The 15,854-nt window shown below is 50.6% G+C and overlaps 7 protein-coding genes across 7 annotated transcripts; 5 read left to right on the forward strand and 2 right to left on the reverse strand.

Moving 5' to 3' along the window:
- Positions 1-695: 695 nt before the first annotated feature.
- BO97DRAFT_402825 (putative peroxisomal 3-ketoacyl-coA thiolase (Kat1)) lies at positions 696-2,394 on the forward strand. Its single transcript, XM_025694596.1, has 5 exons — positions 696-897; positions 960-1,055; positions 1,114-1,962; positions 2,021-2,085; positions 2,140-2,394. The coding sequence occupies exons 1-5, from the start codon at positions 793-795 to the stop codon at positions 2,282-2,284; spliced, it is 1,260 nt and encodes a 419-aa protein (XP_025555566.1). The 5' UTR covers positions 696-792; the 3' UTR covers positions 2,285-2,394.
- A 469-nt stretch (positions 2,395-2,863) lies between these two features.
- BO97DRAFT_475209 (ML domain-containing protein) lies at positions 2,864-4,090 on the forward strand. The gene is made up of 3 exons (XM_025700387.1): positions 2,864-3,228; positions 3,291-3,507; positions 3,577-4,090. Exons 1-3 carry the CDS (start codon positions 3,020-3,022, stop codon positions 3,667-3,669), a joined length of 519 nt encoding a protein of 172 aa, XP_025555567.1. The 5' UTR covers positions 2,864-3,019; the 3' UTR covers positions 3,670-4,090.
- Positions 4,091-4,092: 2 nt separating this feature from the next.
- Positions 4,093-5,186, reverse strand: BO97DRAFT_361277 (H(+)-transporting V1 sector ATPase subunit F). The gene is made up of 5 exons (XM_025692405.1): positions 5,042-5,186; positions 4,928-4,962; positions 4,830-4,863; positions 4,619-4,756; positions 4,093-4,524 (listed from the first exon to the last, which is right to left on the reverse strand). Exons 1-5 carry the CDS (start codon positions 5,066-5,068, stop codon positions 4,384-4,386), a joined length of 375 nt encoding a protein of 124 aa, XP_025555568.1. The 5' UTR covers positions 5,069-5,186; the 3' UTR covers positions 4,093-4,383.
- Positions 5,187-5,317: 131 nt separating this feature from the next.
- On the forward strand, positions 5,318-7,100 carry BO97DRAFT_382872 (Nur1/Mug154 family protein). Its single transcript, XM_025693328.1, has 3 exons — positions 5,318-5,333; positions 5,407-5,699; positions 5,760-7,100. The coding sequence occupies exons 2-3, from the start codon at positions 5,442-5,444 to the stop codon at positions 6,843-6,845; spliced, it is 1,344 nt and encodes a 447-aa protein (XP_025555569.1). The 5' UTR covers positions 5,318-5,333; positions 5,407-5,441; the 3' UTR covers positions 6,846-7,100.
- On the forward strand, positions 6,978-7,599 carry BO97DRAFT_133661 (uncharacterized protein). The gene has a single exon (XM_025690060.1). It carries the CDS (start codon positions 7,111-7,113, stop codon positions 7,498-7,500), a length of 390 nt encoding a protein of 129 aa, XP_025555570.1. The 5' UTR covers positions 6,978-7,110; the 3' UTR covers positions 7,501-7,599.
- Positions 7,582-10,593, forward strand: BO97DRAFT_382873 (putative NTP binding protein; the record flags this gene model as incomplete). The annotated part of the gene is made up of 2 exons (XM_025693329.1): positions 7,582-9,823; positions 9,908-10,593. The coding sequence occupies exons 1-2, from the start codon at positions 7,699-7,701 to the stop codon at positions 10,591-10,593; spliced, it is 2,811 nt and encodes a 936-aa protein (XP_025555571.1). The 5' UTR covers positions 7,582-7,698.
- A 1,534-nt stretch (positions 10,594-12,127) lies between these two features.
- BO97DRAFT_133656 (methylenetetrahydrofolate reductase (NAD(P)H) MET13) lies at positions 12,128-14,539 on the reverse strand. The gene is made up of 3 exons (XM_025690059.1): positions 13,484-14,539; positions 12,556-13,427; positions 12,128-12,503 (listed from the first exon to the last, which is right to left on the reverse strand). Exons 1-3 carry the CDS (start codon positions 14,305-14,307, stop codon positions 12,316-12,318), a joined length of 1,884 nt encoding a protein of 627 aa, XP_025555572.1. The 5' UTR covers positions 14,308-14,539; the 3' UTR covers positions 12,128-12,315.
- Between the last annotated feature and the right edge of the window lie 1,315 nt (positions 14,540-15,854).

The raw sequence follows: 15,854 nt of genomic DNA on the forward strand, positions 1-15,854 counted from the left end.
AGGGAAAGTGCTGAACTCTTTCTGAGGGGGGGGTGCATATTAATTTCCTCCCACTGTACTGTATGGGCTGCCATGATGAGGTTCCGTTCTTGATTCTGCAGTAGAGGGTATGACAAAGATGAATGAGGGCGACAATGGAACGATTCTAAATGACAGGATCAATCTCACTGGATGACTGGCCTCGACCCGCAATTGACAGGCTGCTGCGGGGAGGAGAGAAGAATCAGGAATGCAAATGAGGCAAAACACTAACAGAGGTGGACAGGGCAATCCGGAGACTCACTGACTGTCTTGACTGCCAAAATGCGGAGGGCCGACAACCGACTGAGCCGAGGCCGCGGGGGCTTACCGTATCTTACCATTCTTACCACTCCGTTACTGACTGCTCCGCCTGCACCAAACTGGCCCTCGGCTGGTTTTTCGGCCATTTGACTGCCTCGATGCTCAGCCGGCCCGTCCATGGATCACTCACAGACCAACTACGTAAGAACTGGGAGGATGAGAGTCTCACGGGGGAGAGTGGATACAATAGACCCGCTTGATCGGCATTGCCAGACTGGACCAACTCCCCTAACCCGGTCTCGGCTCGGCTGCTTTTCTGTATCTGGCTCTGTCGCAGAAGCCGCGGTTGATTGTCTTGCTGCTGTTCGCCCCAGCTTAATAAAACAATCGTAGCTCCTGGGAAAAGAAAAGTCCCTGAATCTCTATTCCTTCTATTCTAAACCTTCTTGTACCTCCCCAAAATCGATTTGTTTTCGTTGCGGGATAAAAGGAAAATACAGAACTAGCACAATGTCTTCCCCTCAGCAACGGTTATCTTCGATCGCTAACCAGCTTGCCGGCTCTGGTGCTGCCTCTGCAAAGCAGAAGCTTTTGAGCCAGAATCCTGATGATATCGTACGACTCTGACACGTCATATTGTAATTGAGAAGTGGGATGAGGCTGACTTGGATTTTTAGGTGGTCACATTCGCCGCCCGAACTCCCCTTACCAAGGCCAGAAAGGGCGGACTTAAAGACACTACGCTCGATAATCTTCTGGTCTCATTGCTCACAGTATGCTATTCGTGTCTGCATGCGCCGCCTATCCCTGGCTAATCACAAATCCTATCAGTCCATTCGTGAAAAATCCAACTTGGACCCGAATCTCGTCGAAGATGTTTGCGTCGGAAACGTTCTATGCCCCGGTTCTGCGTACGTCGCACGCTCTGCTGTATTGGCTGCAGGATTCCCTGTGACGGCGGCTGCTTCGGTTGCCAACCGTTTCTGTTCTTCTGGCTTGCTGGCCATCCAGAATATCGCCAACCAGATCATCGCCGGTTCCATTGATGTTGGTATCGCGGTAGGCGCGGAGAGCATGAGCACCAACGCCGATGGCGGTGCTCCCGAGATGTCTTCACAGGTTACGTCGCACCCCATCGCCTCGCAGAACTCGCAACCTATGGGTCAAACATCAGAGAACGTTGCCGCCCAATTCAATATCTCTCGTGAACAGCACGATCGGTTTGCGGCCAAGAGCTATCAGAAAGCCGAGCACGCCCAGAAGTCTGGTTGGTTCGAGGATGAGATCGTTCCCGTTAAGACTCAGATCAAGGACCCCAAGACTGGTGAGATGAAGGATATCATCGTTGACCGGGATGACGGTATCCGATATGGCACGACTGCTGAGTCCCTGGGCAAGATTCGCTCCGCCTTCCCTCAATGGAAACCCAGCGCTACCACTGGCGGAAACGCCAGCCAGATCACCGATGGTGCTGCAGGGCTTATCCTCATGAAGCGTTCGCGCGCCCAGGAACTTGGCCAGCCTATCCTGGCCAAGTTCTGCGGCGCGACCGTTGCAGGCTTGGAGCCCAGAATCATGGGTATCGGTCCGTCCATTGCTATCCCCAAGATCCTGTCCAAGTTTGGGTTGTCCAAGGACGAGATTGATATCTTTGAAATCAACGAGGCTTTCGCATCCATGGTACTGGCGTTTACCCTGTGTGAACCAAAAAAACAACAAATGGCTAACTGCGACATAGGGAACATACTGTGTGCAGAAGCTCGGTTTGGACGAGGCCAAGGTCAACCCCCGTGGTGGTGCTATGTAAGTGCATGTGGTATTCTTGATGCGTATCAGTAGCTAATCGGTTGCACCAAGTGCCTTCGGCCACCCCCTTGGTTGCACTGGAGCCCGTCAAGTCGTCACTGTTCTTTCAGAGCTGCGCCGACAGAACAAGAGAGTCGCAGTCACTTCGATGTGCGTCGGAACTGTAAGTTTACACTCCTCTCATACTCCCAGCTAATAATTACTCGATGATCTGATTGATATCCTTTCCAGGGCATGGGAATGGCAGGAATCTTTGTCTCCGAGCATTGAAGTATAATCTGGACCTGTAAATAGTTATTTTATGACCAATACAGTTAATATACATTTCTTATTTGTCGAAAGAGTGAAGTATCCGCTACGCATGAGAGTTGTCAATTGCATGGCTTTAGCAATGATCAATAGGTGTATTGAGGTAGTAATTCAAGTATGATGAGATGTGCGTCTGTAGGAACGATAAGCTGCGCCTCTGGGGCAGTGGTGGGTCAACAACCCCAGACTCGGTGTCTCGACTCCATAGTTGTTTCTATCTTAAAGTTATCCTTGGTAGAGATAGGGAGGCCATTAGTAGCCGCAAGTCAAACAGCAAAATTAAGTGCATGTTCAAATAAACTTGATCGACGATGCATTTGGACCAAAGCAATCAACCCGGAGCGGAGCACAGAGACTAAAGAAAAAGGTGCAAGTATCGTCACGTGCATTTCCCCCCAGCCGTCGTCATCGACAGCTGCCAAGCCAGGTACGTCCCATGACACCGCTCTTCGTCCTCTCCTCCATTCGCCTCCTCACCGTGCATCATTTCGGTCCCCATCAGCTCTTTTGCGCCTAAAGACTATCAAGCATATATTATCGCTCATCTGCTCTGTGTCAACCCAAGTTTCGACCGGCTTTCATTAAATCAAGACCAGCCGCGGCTTTTACAAATATTGCGATCATGAAGTTCTTATCTATTGCCGCCGCAGCCCTCTGCGCCGCTCCCTTCTCCGTTACCGCTCGGTCAATCGACTTCTTCAGCTCGCAGTCTCCGATCGTTGCCAATGGAATTCCAGTCGAAGGCGACAACCCTCTAGAATACTGCGCTAATCCATCCGACGATGTGCTGAAAATCGAAAAGGTCGACTTGTCACCTAATCCTCCTCTCCCGTACGTTTAACTGCGACAGAGCCGCTTCTTATTCCAGAAACTTGATCGCTAACCCGTCCCAGTGGCCGTACTCTCACGATCGAAGCCAGTGGCACGTTGAAACAGCCGGTTGAGCAGGGCGCCTACGTCCTGATCGAGGTCAAGTACGGTTTGATTACTCTGATCAGGCAGAAGGTCGATCTTTGCGAGCAGCTCTCCAATGTCGACCTCGAATGTCCCCTTGACAAGGGCGATCTGGTTCTGAGGAAGCAGGTTGATCTTCCTAGCCAGATTCCTCCGGTATGTTCTCATTATCGTGGCGAGGCTAAATGTCACAAGTGGAAACTAATACGGGTCAATATCAAATAGGGCAAGTACACGGTCCACGCCGACGTTCAGTCCGTCAACGACAAGCGAATCACCTGCCTCGAAGCCCATAACATCGAGTTCAAGAGAGGCTAGATTCCAGTTGCTTACTCCAAGGACCCGCCACTCAGGTTGTGATGCATATCAGCTATTGGTCAAGCTAGATGCCTACGAGCTTCTCGGTCGCTTACCATGATTCTCTGATTTTCAGCCTCCCCCGTCCTGTATCTCTTGTTTTGTTTTGAATCAGGTCGTTCTGTCCATTTATTCGCCCTAAGCCTGTCTGGTCTTGGTCATGGCCCATTAGTCAGGTTTTCACGCTTCATGATCCCTATTATTCACATTCCTTGGCCGTGTTCTGTATTCCATGGCGTTTGGAGCATTTGCTCAAGAGACATAGCATACTATCATATCCTTCACGACTGTTACCAATTGGTGTCATGTCACCATAGTACTAATAGCATGTGTATCAAGAGTGCATGAAGAGACATTGTCTGCTACTGTATCAAAGAACGAGATGCTAGAATTTCTGTTTGGAATTGATATGGTGCATATGAACAACCGGGGATTCAGCACATTGCCATTCCGACAAGCCTCGAATATCAGCAATGTACTGGCAAGACTGACAAATGTAGGTGAAATTCTATGAACAAATATCATGGGTATCTTTCTCCCGCGCTGGGTACCCTTAACCGTGCGGGAGCGACCTGACAAAGAAACAATAAATGGAATGAAAGCGTGGGCAGCCCACGGCCAATGGTTCCAGTATTGTTTTGAACAGTCTTATACGACGGATCTACCGTCCTTGATTTACTCCCCAAAGAGTCGGCGCACCCGCTTCAACACACTGTCCTTCTCGGGGTCGTAAGGGTGGTCCTTGCTGGGGATCTCCAGAACAGCGGGGAAAGCCTCGGCATATGAATCGACAGCGTGGCGAATGCGCTCGGCGATCTGGAGACGGGTATGACTGTCAGTATCTCGTGTTCTGGACCGAGCATCGCATCTATATGTATGCGGGCGTAGGGTCGCGCTATGGATCACGTACGTGCTGGTTGATGAGCAGGACGGCGATGTCCTGTCGCTCCTGTGTGAAGCTGTAGAACGCCTTTTCGATGACAGAGGTTTCCGTCTTCGAGTCTACCACGAGGAAGTTCCGTTGGGCATCCGGGCCATCTGTGACGTGCTTCAAGGTTGGGTCAGTAGCTGGTCGCATGCTGTGTTGCCTTCGTTCTTCGGACACTTTAGAGGATACGTACACCGATACCCGCGAGGAGAAGCCCAGTTACGGAGCTGTATGTTTGTTCATCAGTCAGACGAGATAGCTTGAGGGATCGGCGGAGAATAGGGAATTTACTCTTCATCTCCGATGACAGCAAGGAACTGCCGTTCCTATTGTGTCATTGAAAGTCAGTATGCGGGCCATTTTAAGCAACAAAGAGGGGGGAAAGGGTGTTGTGGCGGTCGGTACCTTGTAAGAGACGGCCGCGGCCGCCATGATATTGTAGTGTGGACGTGTATGTCAAAGAGAAAACCGTCTGATCCGGAACTACCCTGCGTCGCCAAAGATCAGAAAAGAAGCCCGCCGACAACAAATGCACAGCTGGTCCCGTTGGGTCTCGATCCCGATAAGTTCATTCAAACGTCGTCATACTAAACCCGGTGTCTGCTTATCTAAGCGGGGCTGGCCGCCATCCCCGATTGTTGTTTACAACCGGGAGGAAAACTTGCGGCTTCGACTCGATCACATTACCACAAGCTTGGTTAGTCCACAACCTGCTTCTTTACGCCTTTCCTTTACCGAGTATATGCTCTTCTGACCTGTCACTCTCACAGCATTCTACATACCTTGCAGTTCTGCCACCTCCACCATGCCTCGGCTCGTTCGCCGCCGACCGTTGGCAGAGCGCATCGCATCGTACCTGAACCCTTTGGACTTTCTATTGTGGCTCTCTGAGGAAATTGATACTCATGACTGGGATCAGTTTGAGAAAGACTGGGCGTTGCCGCTTGGTGTGCTGCTGAACTTGACCTTCCTCATAGCGCGAGCCAATAGTCAGACAAGTGGTAGTCAAGCTATAGATGATGTTTTTGGTGACGATGAAAGCACACCTTGGCTGAGTTGGCTGGTACGTGTTGTTTTCTATGTTGCTGGAAGCTGGGCTGGATACTTATCTGGCTTTCAATAGGCATCCTTTATCGTACATTTCCTCACGACTTTCTCCGCGTTCAACGCCTTCTATACCTTCTATCGAAAACGCCACTATCGCATGTTCGAAGCCTCGATTGACCGTGCCCCTGCGACACCATCCGCGCATCGAGTGAGAGTCGACTCGACGCCCGTCACTGCATCGCCTCTGCGATACTTGGCCGAGGCGGTTTCTGGATCGGCACAATCGAGAGCGCACCCGGATGCTCAACGCGATGTTTGGGAGCTTGCGGTGTGGGACCCCCTCCCGATTTGCATCCGTCTGTTTTGCCTGTTCAGCCCCGGTCACGTTCTAGTCTACTGGCTCTTCTTGCCGACTCATCTGTCCGATCCTCGCCCCAGCGTGACCATCGTGACCTCTATCTTCCTGGCAGCTCTGCTTTCAGTGCAGATGACATTCCTGTCCTCATCTTATGCGCAGCAGGCCAAGGACTCTATGTTGGTTCACAAAGAGGTTCTCCGGGAATATGACACCAAATTTGTGCATCCGCGGACACAGCCTCTGATGAGGGATGTGGGAACTCAGTTTTCCGAGTCCGATGCCGATGTCAAACACAATAAGGTCGACACGTTCACGCCGACCTTCGTCATTCACCGAGGATTCAAGACAAGCCCGAACCCGAACTATATCAAGCACATTGACCCCGAAGGATTTTCGTCCGGGCAACAATCTGCAGCGGCTACACCTAGTGGTCCTACATATCGCTCAACCACCCTTCAAACCCCTAGTCATCTGAGAGACGCTTCCCCTGTTGTCCGCAACCCAGTTTCATCGATACGGCAACCTCAATTTCGACGAACTCCAACAGGCACAGGCGATGGAGGTAGCCTCGGAGTTTATTCACACGCCAATTCTCCCCTCAGAAAGTCTGTCTCGGCGAATCTAGATCGCCGGCTTCAAAGTAATGGGGACTTTTTCTATAAAGAGCGCGGTACAAGCGCAGTGAAGAGACAATCAAGTCCACTCAAACGGAGCAATGTGCCTGGCGGCGAAAGTCCAGCCACGCCAGGTCCTAGACGGAGTCAAGTTGGCGCACGCCGTGAAACAACTCATTTCTTGTTGTAATCATTCGCTATATGTCCCTCTCTCACTTGCCCGGGTTGGCAGCCAAAAAAAACATTCGTTTCCTGTACAAATCATGTCAGCAACTTTGCCACATGGCGATTTGTGGTCTGTCATTCTCTTAAGCATCAGGTACGGCGTTTAGTGTGTTCATATGATATTCAATCGTGATTATTTCCTTGTTTCTGGGATATGCTTTTCTCAAAAGGCGTGAAAGATTTCCAGTCATATTCCGGAATGGAGGCCCAATAACCAGCCACTGTACATCATGTTTTCTGTTTTCCGCAATCGGAGAATCCCTCTTGGTGTACTTGAGCTTTGTCTTGTTTGCGATGGGAAATCATCGTCTTGCCATGTCTTGGGAGGTCGCATGTCTAACTCCATTGCACCTGACATGCTGCTGGACTTCCGAGTGCCGTCATTTCCGAATTCGCCTTCCCAATCTGAACGGAAAAGAGAGCATACTGAAACTCGGACCTGCGTGCAGCTTCCATGCCAAGTGGTATCAGAAGTCGGAGTTGCGCATTCCGCATTGGTCAGCCCCGTATGTTCGCGCATTCTTCAGCGAGGCGAGCCTTGGCCGTCCAACATTCCGACCATATCATTACACCCATTATCCCTTAGCATTTCCTCAGCAGCAGAACGCGTCAAGTGGTGATTTCCCCAGCCTTTCTTGCATGATGCTCCCCTGGCTCCGACGAACTTCACTTTCGTCCAACACACCGTACCCCTGAACCCACGTCAATCGTTGCACTCGAAACAATAATCTCGACATCATCTTCGTCTCCGAGGGAATGGGTCGATGTCTTGACGCGGCCTGAAGCTGCCCGATGTTCTATAATAGTTGCGGTTGAAGATGGAGCACTCCTTACACCTACCGAGCAGCAAAAATATGCTGCAACTTCGAAACCCCCGTGGTAAACGTACAAGGCCCCATGACGCAGCAAAACCACCGGTGCAGGGCAAAGGACTCTCAGCTCGGCGCACCGAACATCCTACACCCCCCAAGACCGAAGATTCGAAGACCATGACGGACACCGCGGCACGAAGAGCAAAGCCCACCAAGCTTCCAGTCCCTAAATCGCCCGTCGACAAGGTGAAAGGCAACGCTGAATCGCAGCTTCCCCTACCCGCACCTAAGGAGCAAGAGGCCCATCGAATTTTGCGGCCCAAGAGATCTCTGGGGGCGTTATCGCTTGTCCCGCCTAAAAACACAGATAAAGGAGGCGATCAATACTGGCGCAAGGTACGAGACAGATTTGAAAGAGAGATACCAGCACCGTTACGCAGCAAGGAGAAGCACAAAGAGTACTACCAAGAGGCCTACCGGAAGATCGTATCCTTGGCCACTTCGCCAAGGCAGGAGATCGCTAATTACAAAATGAGATTAACGGGAGGTGTACCGCGGGATGACAAGTTGCATGCACGACCTGTCGGCTTACGGAGGGACGTCCCAAATCTGCACCTCGATAGTCGACTTTCCCTTGGTCCAAATTCATGGAGAGCCGACTCCAACCATGCCGTAGGACAGAGAAAACGTCCAAATACTGCAGAACAAGTGCCGAGCTTACCGGCTCCTGAGACCACGCCGCCAACTACGTCCGAAAAGACAGATGCGACCCCCGACTCATCTGAACAATCATACCCAATATCACCGGTTTCAGCACCCGCAAGTTCTGTGACGGACTGGGAGGATCGATTTGTTGTCAACATGCCGTCAGCAAGAGAACCGAATCCCTTGCATCTAAATGCACAGCAAATATCCAAATTTCAACAAAGCATCGAAAGAGTTCACAAAGAGGGCGGAACGATGCTTGATCCTGAGACGCTTCCAAGCCCCCGTACTACCACCCCCGAGGACAAGATTATCCCCAGCGAACCGCGCGAGAAGAAGACGATGATCGGAATGGATGGCCAGGCACCGAGCCCTGATCCCCCTTCATATGAGAACAATGATGGCGAATCCACTGGTGAACCACCCCGCTATTATAGTCCTGACGAGATTGGAAAGCCACGGTTCAGCACAATTTGGGAAGAGTCACCTGGGCAGCTAACCAACAAGCCTTTTGCAGCGAACCCCGATGGCTCTTTTTTAGGATGCAAGGAAATCAACGGACCGAACGACAAGAACCCGGACGAGATTTTGCTTTTTTCGACCACAGACGAACGCCCCAGGGTAATCGATATTCCAGGTCCCAAATCCAGGATACCCAAAGAAGGAAGAAGAGTCACCACACACGCCCTTACACCAGCAGCCCAGGGGAAGGTGGCCCTTCCGCAAGAGCGGAGCTCAAATTCGCAGAATTTGAATCCTGCCCAATGCTCGAAGCAGTTGCCCAAGACGATGTGCAAGGACACCAAGTGTCGTCTGCCGGAGAAGGCAGAACATTCTACGAAACCTCCCTTGAAAGAAAACCGGGATTTGCAGGCAAACACGACGAGAAATACTCACGAGCAAAGGCCGAGCCGCAAGTCCGACGATGTATTCATTATCACACCCACCATCACACGCACTATGGTTACCATGACAGACCTAAGAGTTCACGCCAAAAAGAACCCAGACACAGAGGAACCCACATCCCGAGCGGCAGGGGAGATCATCTCAGGCACTCGGACGAAATTCCAGACCCAGCCGGGACCATCCACGGCAAGTCTAAGGCGACTGACGCTGGCGCAAAACTCGTGGGAGCGACAGAACGCAGCTTGCACGACGTCCTCGAAAACGCCGTCTCCAAAATTAGTATCCCCGAAGACAACGTCACCAACACAGATACCCACCGTCAAACCTCGGGGCACAGAGCCCGAGCGCCGAACGTCAGACAAGCCAAAGTATATACGTGGGTTCATCCGTACATCCGGAATGTCGAAGGCTACAATAGAAAGTCAGAGCAGTCTTCCACGCAGTAATCCTCACCCCCCACAAAATCACCCACCTTGTCTGGCACCTGGAAGTGGGAACACGCCACCAATGGCTTCTCGGGGTGTTTTCGAACCTCCCCCCGAGCCAAGCCCATCATTCGCACAAGAGAATATCCCGCAAGCGGCAACCTCATCAGCCGCCCCAGATATATCGCCGTACATCGGGAATACATCCTCCGGACCCGATATATCTCCCCAGAACTCTATCAGTAGAGATGGATCGGAAGAGAGGTTCTCGCCTCGCGAACTTCAGAGTTGCGAAGTCGCCGAACTGGACGGGCAGCAGGTCTACGAAACACCTCGAGAAGAAGGAACATTCCATTTCAACGTCACTGACTTCAATGCTGATATCCTTGGTGACCCAGCGAAGCGACCCGAGACCAGTACGGAACGACCCGACAACAAGGCAGAGACAACCGACGATCAGGCATTATGGGCTCTCTTGAGAGATGCTCTCATACAATCGGCAGTACAGATCCATCAATTGTACAGCCAAATGATGGCGAATCGTAATAACAAACCGGTGCTGGTCCGCATTGCCTTCGATAACATTCTCATGATGATAGAGCATTGTCTCCTGGTTCTCAAGAACTTCCTAGCCTTCCTCTCTCTGTACAACTCCACCGGCACTTGGCCAAGACCGTCCAAGAAGGATCTCGTCCACTCGCTGATCGATCACTGCCAAGCAGCGCTGTACGTGGTCACCCTGGGCTTCCTCATGATGATCATCGGTCGAGCCGCGGGCTATGTCGTCCTCGTGAGCACGTGGGTCATATGGTTCGCGAAGCCGTTTGCGTGGTTTTTCGGGGCGCTGGGTCGGGCGTTGTGTTGATATACTCGGCGTGGTGAGGCTTGTACTATATTATAGAGTGTCTGCTCATGCATTCCATGTTTGAAGGAGTGTGTATGTGTGTCTATTTCCGGCGTCATTGGTGAATGGATCCCCGGCGATATGGTGCTTCACGGGGGCTTTTGCGCGTGTTTTGACTCTGTCAATAAACGGACTACCTCTCACGGATGGATGACTCGGATCGATCGAGCGGTTGTGTTTTGCGCGATTCCTCCCCCTCGTTCTGCAGCCCATTCTTATGCGACTCGATGTCATTTACCGTACGAATATGAACAAACTCTGTATGCTGTATTCTCATGATTTGACGGATTCTTTTTTGCAGTAGTTGTAGTTCCATTGGCGTGCATGGGCGACGTCCCTGTTCCTGAGTGTAATAACCCCTTCGCAGATGAATGTCTTGGGCGCTCTGATGCTAGCACACTACACACTATCCATGATTGTAAAGCTTTTCATCTATCTGTCTGTGTCTATGTCTGTACACGACGAAGGGAGGCCGGCAGGCAGGCAGGCAGGCAGGCAGTGGTCTAAAAGTCGCCGACTAGATACGCGGTTTGGTATAGTTATCAGTTGACCGAACTGTATTTTCGATATGGTTTCTAGTCGATATCGAGAAGGGAAATGGGCAGATGGGGGTTTGATTCTCCCTTTCATTCCGCCTGGAATGCCAGTCGTGGACGGGCCATAAGTCCCTCAGGACCGAGTGGCCTAAATCGACAGCTGTAAGTACCACCGCCTCCGCAACACGTGGGTAATATAATGTGAAAAAAAAAAAAGAAACTTTTTAGCCGAAATGAATCCCTCCCCAGAAAATAACAGATGCATGGTCCTCATTGAGGGCAGGGAAGCACAAAATCTCGAACCAAGGTGGCCAAAACAATGCGTGTGTGTGTATGGGTGTGTATCCGGTGGAGACTAGAGTCGGAGAAGACCAAGTGGAGGGATATGAAAATGAAAACGAAAAAAAGCCGTTCTTGACTGACTCCATCTTATGGTCCGTCTTTTTTTCCCTATCCCATGTTGAAAAGGATACGCCGAAATTCGAAACCCAACTCCTTTCGTTCCGTTTATACCCTACCTTTGTGTGTTGAAATTTGAGAGAAAGTCGTGACCGTGCGTAAGCAGAGAAATTGAATTTGCCACACAGTCTTGAATTTGTTTAGAAGCGCTCTTTGAACAGGTTGGGGAAGAATAAATGGAAAAGAAGACAGGTTGGTGTCTTCCAAAGCTTCGAGCTCTATCTTGGAGAATAGATGAAAAGGAAAAAAACGTTGAAGTTCCATGCTCGACGCGGGATTGGTGGTTGTTGTGCAAAACGCAAAAAAATGCCATGCGAGGGGTATATGTTAAATAATAAGAGATGACTGTGAGTGAGAAGATAAGATGTCATGTTGAAGTATCATAAGAATCGCTCAGAGAAGAAATCGTTGAGAGGTCTTCAATTCATGCCGCCATTAAACGTTTCGTTGAGTTGCTTGTTGTGGCCCGAGGGTTCCTGACTCAGGGCCGCGGGTGTAAGTCGTTGAGAATAGATAGATGTTGAATTAGGTGTAAGTGTAGTTGTCGTAGTGTTGAAATTAGTTAAGTAGTCGTAAGATGGGTTGAATGGATGCATATAGGAGTGCATAGCATGATCGTAGACTGCGGGTGGGGGCCCGTCGCGATGCCTGTTGAAAGCGGCATTTGAAAAAGAGATTGAAGAGAGCCTTAATTCCTGAGTGGAAGCTCAGTGCTGGTTCCATTCGGCACGGTGCCGTTGATGGCTCCGTTTGCGGCTCCGTTTTGGTGGCCCTTAACTTGACCGTCCTCGACAGTAACCTCGGTGTCGAGATCCTTCACGGTCAGGTCCTTGAAAAGGTCGAAGAGACTGCTGGTGTTGTGGAAGTCGTTGTTGACTATAGAGAGTATTAGTCATAGCCATAAAAAGGGCGCATACACTTCACTTACCGATGTTGACTAGGCACCAGTCGTCCACAACGGACTGAATCAGCTTTCTGCTGGGACTGGAAGCATCGTGACACTTAGCCCAATCTTCACCGAGGCGGTATGCCTCATCCTTCCAAGCCAAGAAACTGATTGTCTCCACAATCGTAGGCTGGACAATCTCTCGCCCCGCAAAAATACCCCAGGTCAAGGCATTGGGGCTATCGTTAGTATTGGTCCGCAAATCGCCGTTCTTCGAAACAGCATGATATGTGAGATAACCGTTCTTTTCGATGCGTGCGATCAAATCGTCAAGCAGGTAGGAAGGAATCAGAAGCTCTAAGTATGCCTTCTGGTAGACATAGCCGTTCTTGGGACCCCATCCATACACCGGGTGGGAGGATTTCACACCATTTACGGCCGGTTGCGAATTGATGGTGAAGATACCCTTCTTGTTCAACGCGATAAGATCGTCCTTAATGGCGTTGGCTTCGGCGGTGATTGGGCTGTCACTCCAAGGCAGTCTCGCCAGCTTGCCTTCCAGGAAATCGAGAAAGATATGGGTGACGTCCCGCAGCGATTTGGGTTCTCCCCACAGCTTAATGTTTTGCTCGTTTGTGCCTTTGAGACCAATACCATAGCTGTCAAGCTCGCCGAAGGCGGGTGACCGAGAATCGGTCCAGCGCCCGTTGGGAAATTCGTCCCAAGTCTGTGTGCGAGCAATGTAAGAAGAGTTGCGATTCCGCCAGAAGATGGGGCGAACATCTTCCCCTCTGCGATTGAGACCAAGCGACGGCCGCCAAGGCAAGGCCCTCTGGAGTGGCGTCTCTTCAGACGGCAAAAGTTTGAGGTCCTCAAGAACTGCTTGTGTCGACTGTGCAAGGTTCATGGTATAACTGGATGTGATCGTAAGAAACGGTTGAATATAGCATGGAAACAAGGGTGGACTCACAAATGCAGGTGGTTAAGACCGCTCGCGAGGAGCTTTCTGCACATATCTGCGACGAGGCGCTTACCGATGTTTCTGACAGCAGAGTCATCATTCTTGACGGGTTCCAAGGCTTCCAACCAGTCCGGCGGAATGCGAATCTTCGTCCATTCAGAACGTCTGATAAACGCAGCGTACGTCTGGATGGGCATGATACCGGGAATTATAGGCACGGAAATGCCCCTGTCCCGACAATTCTTGACCCAACTGATGAAGTTGTCCGTGTCGTAGAACATTTGAGTAATGACGAATGAAGCACCGGCATCGACCTTCTCCTTGAGGTGATCAATCAGAAGATCGACGTCCGGGTTGTCATCCGCCCCTTCAGGGTAACCTCCGACGCCGATGTCGAAGTGGTTGCCATATTTGTCCCTAATGTGTTTCACCAAGTCCTTTGCGTAACGGAACCCTCCATCTGTGGCTTCCCAATTCTCCTTCTCACGTGGGGGGTCTCCACGTAAAGCCAGAATGTTGGTGCAGCCAGCCTTGTAAGCCGCTTGGAGCGCAGCGTCCACCTTCTCGACGGGCATGTCGGTACATGTCAGATGCATACAAGTTTCCAAGCCATACACCGATTGGGCAACGTTGACCATTTCGCAAGTCAGGTCCGACAGGCGGCCGCCTGCTCCCCAGGTGATGTCGATGAAAGAAGGACCTAGAGCATGCATGCGATCCATTCTGTCGTATAGGTTCTGCACACCCTGAGCCGTCTTGGGAGGGAAGAACTCGAATGAGATGCCTGGTCTCCCGGCAGCCTCATTTTGGGAGAGCTTCTCTTTGATATGCATGGTGTAGTGTCAACTGGGGGGGGTGGGCAAACGTATGAGTTAGAATAATTGTGGCGTCGCTGAGGCATTTGGGGGAGGGGAGGCGGTGGGGAAGCCTAAATAAACAGCCATGGACAATAGGAAGAAATATTCCTCAGGTTGTTCGACTTACAAAGACGAATATGGGATTCAATCCAAGTGACCCAGACAAGTAGAATGATACCAAGGCAAAGGGTATCTCTTATTGAACGCTATCCGACTGCTGATGATCGTTACGCTGGCTCTCTGGATCCGCCGGGGACTGCCAGACCGCGTAGGACGAGACGGAGGAGGCGGATGACACAAAGAAGGAGGGTCTAACAAACCTCGGACCAATGCAAAAGGAACAGGACAGCAAAAGAGAGGGAAAGGAGGTAGGAAGAGTGAAGAAGGCGGGGGGGAGGGAGAAAGAGAGAGAAAGAGTGAGAGAAGAAAGTCCGGACTAGTTAGTAAATGCCCCAGCGGATGGAAAGCCAACAGAGCGGGCGGGACGGACGAAGGAAAGGTGGGGTGGATATTAGATAATACCAATTGTTGTAAGGAGATTGAGGGTCCGGACTTCGGAGCTGGCCTTGTCGGGGCACGTGCTCTCGGCCTCCGGTGTCCACTTAACCAACAACGGATAGCCGCCGATTCGGAGCCTTTTCTTTTCTTTGCCTCGATCAAGTTGATCAACCCACCGAAAGATTGCGAGAGGGGGAGCAACACTTCCATTGTAAGCAAGGAGGCCCAACACCGTCATACTTCTTAGGGAAGACGTGCAGCTCGCTAGGAGTAACTATGTCACCGCATGAAAATTAATTCCACGTCATAGCTGCCTTGCTCATTCAGAAGGTTTGCTGTCCGGTTGATTGTACTATGGAGTCTATATCTGTAGATGTCTATGGAGGTTTTGTTAAGATTGATTGATCATTAAATGCCGATAAGGAATTCCCCGTATTTCTCTGAGTAAGACAGGAGAAAGACCGGCAGTCCGGCAGGCGGTGAGCTGAACGAAGAAAGCGGTCGTCTGCACCTTTTCGGATCCAACAGCACACAGATAAGCATGAGTACTTCGCAGTAACTGGATTGATTGTGTAGGATTCAGAAAAAGACCGCAGACCACGTTTGTGACTCTTCCACAGCGCACTGTCCTTATCTATTGTTCACACAAGTGAACAGGATTCCTGCGGAAATCGAGCAACTTTCCATATCCGCTTTAGGTCGCCCCTGTTGACTTACTAAGCAGCCCGGAGCATGGGGAATGCAAAAGTATATATCCTGAGTAATCCATAAGTAACCGCGAATTACTCTAGAAGTAACTGCTAGATAAAATAACCGTTGTTCTAAGTACTTATCTAAGCTTGTATATATAGTTTATATAATCCTACTGGACTATGTATAATTGAAAGGATATCCTTTATTCAGTCATAGTCCCGTTAGTTTATCTATATTTTCTGATTCTCTAGAAATGTTAAGTTGGAACATGATATTGGAAATTGGGCTTTTCCGTCTGCTCAGCTGTAGAATAGTAGTAAGTAGACGACTAC

Source organism: Aspergillus homomorphus, assembly GCF_003184865.1.
Source record: "Aspergillus homomorphus CBS 101889 unplaced genomic scaffold BO97scaffold_3, whole genome shotgun sequence".
NCBI lineage: Eukaryota > Fungi > Ascomycota > Eurotiomycetes > Eurotiales > Aspergillaceae > Aspergillus > Aspergillus homomorphus.

Coding starts and splice junctions, on each gene's coding strand:
- BO97DRAFT_402825 (XM_025694596.1), top strand. CDS start 793: ATGTCTTCCCCTCAGCAACGGTTATCTTCGATCGCTAACCAGCTTGCC. Junction 1,963..2,020: donor ACGAGGCTTTCGCATCCATG/GTACTGGCGTTT, acceptor ACTGCGACATAG/GGAACATACTGTGTGCAGAA. Junction 2,086..2,139: donor AACCCCCGTGGTGGTGCTAT/GTAAGTGCATGT, acceptor GGTTGCACCAAG/TGCCTTCGGCCACCCCCTTG.
- BO97DRAFT_475209 (XM_025700387.1), top strand. CDS start 3,020: ATGAAGTTCTTATCTATTGCCGCCGCAGCCCTCTGCGCCGCTCCCTTC. Junction 3,229..3,290: donor TCACCTAATCCTCCTCTCCC/GTACGTTTAACT, acceptor AACCCGTCCCAG/TGGCCGTACTCTCACGATCG. Junction 3,508..3,576: donor TTCCTAGCCAGATTCCTCCG/GTATGTTCTCAT, acceptor AATATCAAATAG/GGCAAGTACACGGTCCACGC.
- BO97DRAFT_361277 (XM_025692405.1), bottom strand. CDS start 5,068: ATGGCGGCCGCGGCCGTCTCTTACAAG. Junction 4,963..5,041: donor CCGCGGCCGTCTCTTACAAG/GTACCGACCGCC, acceptor ATGACACAATAG/GAACGGCAGTTCCTTGCTGT. Junction 4,864..4,927: donor GCTGTCATCGGAGATGAAGA/GTAAATTCCCTA, acceptor ACAAACATACAG/CTCCGTAACTGGGCTTCTCC.
- BO97DRAFT_382872 (XM_025693328.1), top strand. CDS start 5,442: ATGCCTCGGCTCGTTCGCCGCCGACCGTTGGCAGAGCGCATCGCATCG. Junction 5,700..5,759: donor CACCTTGGCTGAGTTGGCTG/GTACGTGTTGTT, acceptor GGCTTTCAATAG/GCATCCTTTATCGTACATTT.
- BO97DRAFT_133661 (XM_025690060.1), top strand. CDS start 7,111: ATGTTTTCTGTTTTCCGCAATCGGAGAATCCCTCTTGGTGTACTTGAG.
- BO97DRAFT_133656 (XM_025690059.1), bottom strand. CDS start 14,307: ATGCATATCAAAGAGAAGCTCTCCCAAAATGAGGCTGCCGGGAGACCA. Junction 13,428..13,483: donor GGTCTTAACCACCTGCATTT/GTGAGTCCACCC, acceptor GATCACATCCAG/TTATACCATGAACCTTGCAC. Junction 12,504..12,555: donor CTGGTGCCTAGTCAACATCG/GTAAGTGAAGTG, acceptor TACTCTCTATAG/TCAACAACGACTTCCACAAC.